Genomic DNA, 5146 nt, shown 5'->3' with positions numbered 1-5146 from the left:
GTTTTGGAATATCCAAGATTATGGAAAGTATAAGATAATACTTCATAAAAATCGTGACAAAGATGATGGTTGACGATTTAAAAATAAACCTCCATATTATAGAAAGGTACGTAAATTTACCCTTTAAAAGAAAAAAAGCTGTAATAAAATTAGAGTTCTCTTTTTAATAATCTTCTTTGAGTAAAGAAATAATTTGCAAACTTCTGTTTTATATTGTTACTGTCATGGAAACAGATCTTTCCTAGGGACTTCACAACATCAATCACTACAATGCAAGTCGGTTAATTCTTTGGAAGGACTGATCTGAAGGTTTAAAGATAGACGTTTTCGTTGAAATTCCTGAATTTATATACTGTGGGATTGGCTATACACACTATAAAATGTAAAGGTAGTTCATAGTGCATACAGTTCCAGCTCTATTATTTTCAGGCACAAAGACCATATAATTTTGTACAAAACTTTGATTTTTTTATTTGCGAAATTAAAAATATGGTATTATATATATAAACTTCTATTCCTCTATAAATATAGATGATTTTGTGATAATGAACAGAATAAATGCATACCAAATTCAAAGACCATTGTCATTTTAGGGTATGACAGACATAGATAGATTTAGGTCCTAAGTACCGGCATTTTGATAAACTCTTAAAGTTTAAAACAATACATCAGGAGGATTGCTTTTCTCGTCTTTTTCACAGAGAACTAAAGTGAATATTTTTAAATGGCTTTGAAAGGTTTACATTTGACACATTTCTGTAAATCCAAAAAGGAGCACACAGGATTTAGTGCAGTAGACCTGCACACATTCTCCCTTTAGCATGCATGCCCATATTTTGTTTATTTCAGGAGCTAATCCCATCAATTATTCCACCTCCTTTACCTCCTGGAATCTTACCAGGTTATTATTAGTGATGTGGATTGTTTCTCCCTCAGAATGTGTTGTTGAATAATAATCGTAGTAATATGTTGAAAGTGTACAAGTTTTACATTTTAAAGTTTCTGATATATGTCTAATTATTATTTGATTGAAAATAAGAAAGTAGCACTTCATTTTGAGGACGTCCATTACACTGAAATCTCCTTCAAGTTTTCATATTCAGTTTACCGTTTTGCTGTCCTGTTAAGGAAAGCAAAGATCAGCTCCTTAACAAAGCTTTCCAGGTGACCTAACATTTCCATTTTACAGAACGGTAAATCTTTATGCAGGCTGTCTCAATCCTAGAGGCACGTTGCCAGGCATCCGTATGCAATTAGAATTAACATTTTATAACTCCCATCTTCAGTCTCTCCCAACCCACACAAAGATTCATGCCTCTTCCCAAATCTCAGTAACCACATCTTTCCATGACGCTGGGCGAACCCATACCAGGTTTTAGACGCTGGAGAATGAAATGAGCTCATCCACCAAAAATTAGACTTAAGAAAAGTTTGGCATTGGTTATCCCACTCACCCTCTAACCAACTTAGGTGGAAGAAGGGAGTGTCTGGGCGTTTGAGGCCAGAGCGAGGGAGGCTGCAGCTGCCAGTGCCCACATCCGTGGGCCTCCTCAAAGCTAGGGGTAAGGTTCTGGACAGTGAAAATTTCAGCTTCGGATAGTCTAAGGGACAGGCCTTTGCAATCTGGCCCCGGACAAGGGCTGACTTGGGATGGGCAGGGTTCCACTCTCGGACTTGCAAGCTTTGTGGAGTTCTGTACCTTAAGAGCCCAGACCCCAGCAAGCATGGGGAGGGAGGGAGCAGACAGAGGAGCAGGAAAGTGATCCGGGCGGTGCAAACCCAAGCGCTCCCCACCCCGCGTCAGGGAGGGGCGCGCCAGCACCAACAGAAGCAACGAGCAGTGAGCTCTGGTTTTCTCTCTGCGGTACTCTGCAAAGGGCAAGAAGAAAAAGTCTCAAATGGTTAAACCGCCCTAAATAATTACAATTTAAACCAAAAAAAAAAAAAACAAAAACAAAAAAGGAAAGTAAAAGAAAAACCCGTGAACGGTCGTCATTTAAATACAAATATACTTACAAAAATCTTACACAGGCTATTTACAATCATAAAAGCGTACAGTCCCGGTACCAGAGCAAGAGAGGTCTGTCCATCCTGCTCTGGCAGTTGGGCCCTCGAGTCCCTTTGCCCCCAGGGACAGAGCTTTTGCAGGGGCCTTGTTGTTAAAAGGAGCCCGCGAAAGTGAATGGCTACTGAGAAAGCCTCGAGTAGCCAGACTTGGCAAGGATTCCATAGGGCCAGCATTTTGGGGTGGCTGGGACCAGGCTGAGGGCTGGGAATGGGCTGAGTCCTCAGTCTCAGACGGTGGTCTCCCCCTGTTTGCTATTGGTGAGCCTAGTGTAGAACTTCCTCCAGGAGTTGAGGGTCTTGCCGGACCAGATCCAGAAGCCTGACGTGATGCCCACGATCAGCGTCATAAGATACTTGATCATGAAGACTGTGAAGTCAGGGCTCATGGGCGGGTGCGGCGGGGCGCCGCCCGCCTGGAGGTGGGGGCAGGGGATAGCATAGCTCTTGCAGCTCTGGGCCACCCAGCTGCGCTCCCACTGGTCCCGGAAGGCCTGCTCGTAGAAGTAGCAGGCAATGACGATAGTGGCTGGCACCGTGTAGAGCACGCTGAAGACGCCGATGCGCACCATGAGCTTCTCCAGCTTCTCGGTCTTGGTGCCGTCGTGTTTCATGATAGTGCGAATGCGGAAGAGGGACACGAAGCCGGCCAGTAGGAAGGACGTGCCGATGAACAGGTACACGAAGAGTGGCGCCAGCACGAAGCCGCGCAGTGCGTCCACGTTGTTGAGCCCCACGAAGCACACCCCGCTCAGCACATCGCCGTCCACCTGGCCCAGCGCCAGGATGGTGATGGTCTTAATGGCCGGCACGGCCCAGGCGGCCAGGTGAAAATACTGCGAGTTGGCCTCGATGGCCTCGTGGCCCCACTTCATGCCGGCCGCCAGGAACCAGGTGAGCGAAAGGATCACCCACCAGATGGAGCTGGCCATGCTGAAGAAGTAGAGCATCATGAAGAGGATGGTGCAGCCCTCCTTCTTGGTGCCCTGCGCCACCGTGCGCGCCCCATCCTCCGCGAATTTGTCGTTACACACCACCCGGTCCTCCAGCAGGAAGCCGGCGATGTAGGCCACGGCCACTGCCGTGTAGCAGCCCGACAGGAAGATGATGGGCCGCTCCGGGTAGCTGAAGCGCCGCATGTCCACCAGGTACGTGAGCACCGTGAAGAGCGTGGAGGCGCAGCATAGCACTGACCAGATGCCGATCCAGGTGCGCGAGAAGCGCAGCTCCTCCGGCCCAAAATACATAAGCCCGTATACCTTGGTCGGCTCGCAGGGCGCGCCGCAGTCCTTCTCCCCCAGGAAGTGGTAGTTGAGGTAGGAGGGCACCTTGAGGGCGCGCGGGCACGAGAACTTGCCTCGTTCCGACGCGCCGGCGCCCCCCGCGAAGCCGCCCCCCCGGTACCCTCCGCCGCCGTGCTGTGGGTTGCTGGTCCAGAACTCAGGCAGCAGCGAGGGCGTCGGGGTGCCCTTGTCCGACGTGTTCTGGCCCACGCACAGCTCGCCAGCGCCGTGCACCGGGAACTTCTCGCACTTGAGCGTGTCAGGCCACTGGAAGCCGAACTTGTTCATGAGCGCCTCGCAGCCCTGGCGCGCGCGCTCGCACAAGGAGCGGCAAGGCGGCAGAGCCTGCTCCAGCACGGTGCACACGGGCGCGTACATGGAGCACAGGAAGAACTTGAGCTCCGCGGAGCACTGCACCTTCACTAGCGGGTAGAACTGGTGCACCTCGAGGCCCGCATCCTCCTGGTTCGTGTGGCCCAGCAGGTTGGGCATGATGGTCTGGTTGTACGCGATGTCCGTGCACAGCGGGATGGAGATGGGCTGGCAGTAGCCGTGGTCCGGTATGGAGATGCCCCGCTCGCCGTTGTACTGCTGCCCGCTCTGCTGCTGCTGAGGCGGCGGGGGCTGCTGCCCCGGCCCGGGCCCCTGGCCGGCCGCCTGCGCCCGGACCCCCAGCAGCAGCGGAGCCTCCAGCAGCCAAATCAGTAGTAGCACTCCGCGCGCCAAGCGCCCGGAGTCAACTCGGGGGGGACGGCGGCGGCTGCCCACGTCCCCGCTCCCCTCCGCCACCGGTCCAGTGCGGAGCGTCCCGGCACAAAGTTCCCAGCTTGCGCCGCTGGCGGCGGCGGCCCGAGACTTCTTAGGCGCCTCCTCCTCAGCCATACTTTCTCGGCTCCTTTCTTGGCGCCTCTCGGCTGGGGCTGGCTGTGGCGCGGCCGGCGGCTGCTTCCCCTGAGGCCGGGGCGATCTCCTCCCCGCCGGTGCCCTCCGTCGAGCCCGAGCAGTGCTCGGCCCTCTCCACCGGCTCCCGCTCTGCGTCCCGCAGCCGCCGCCGCCGCGGAAACTTGCGATTCATGAAGCGCGGGCTGCGGGGAGAGCCCGGGTGGCTCGGGCGCGCCGGGGTCGCGTCCCGCCTTCCTGGCCCTCGGCTAGCTGGCTCCCGGCTGGCGGCGCCGCGCTAGTGGCGGCGGCCGGGTAGAGCGCGCAACTCTCGGCAGCCCAGCAGCCTCGGCTCCCCCCTGCGCCTCCGCCTCCTCCTCCTCCGCCGCCGCCTGACCATTTGTGTCAATCCCTCAACTCGCTAGCTCTCCTCTCCCTCGCGCGCCCTCGGACCGGTTTCCAGGCGCCCCGCAGTCTGTCTTTCACCGGGAGGGAGGAGCCTTGAAACAGACGCGGAACTGGAGGCTCAGGGACCGTCGCCCAATCTCTGTACTGACTTGCCGGCGCAAAGGGCGCCAGCCGCGGTGTTCCCAGAGCGAAAGTCGGAGGCGGGCGGGTGAAGGAGGAGGCGGGAGAGGGAGGAAGTAGTATTGGTGCAGAGGCACCTCTCGGCACAAAGAGTGGGTTTGCTATGAAGCGGGACAGGCTTGGTTGCTTTTGCTTCTGCGGAAGAAAGGGCGAGGACAAGTAGGAGAATGGTCCCATATGCTGCTGGAGATAATGAATAGGAGTCGGCGGACCGCGCGATTTAGCTTTTCTTTTATCCATTTTTGTGTTTAAAAATTCTGCTCTTAGTGCTGGTTACAAACAGCAAACCAAGTGCTTCGATCAGAACAGATACCTTTGACTTAAGGAACGCA

General features: G+C 54.1%; 1 protein-coding gene across 1 annotated transcript; it reads right to left on the bottom strand.

The window, feature by feature from the left end:
* Nucleotides 1-238: 238 nt before the first annotated feature.
* FZD1 (frizzled class receptor 1) lies at nt 239-4241 on the bottom strand. Its single transcript, XM_082662036.1, has one exon. The coding sequence runs from the start codon at nt 4227-4229 to the stop codon at nt 2295-2297; it is 1935 nt and encodes a 644-aa protein (XP_082518162.1). The 5' UTR covers nt 4230-4241; the 3' UTR covers nt 239-2294.
* Nucleotides 4242-5146: the final 905 nt, after the last annotated feature.

Source organism: Grampus griseus (genome assembly GCF_964374135.1).
Source record: "Grampus griseus genome assembly, chromosome: 9".
Lineage (NCBI taxonomy): Eukaryota > Metazoa > Chordata > Mammalia > Artiodactyla > Delphinidae > Grampus > Grampus griseus.
The sequence above is the reverse complement of the archived record's forward strand: the minus strand, read 5'-3'. Positions and strand labels throughout refer to the sequence as shown.

What these genes read in the sequence shown, in the direction of transcription:
- FZD1 (XM_082662036.1), bottom strand. Translation starts at nt 4,229, where the DNA reads ATGGCTGAGGAGGAGGCGCCTAAGAAGTCTCGGGCCGCCGCCGCCAGC.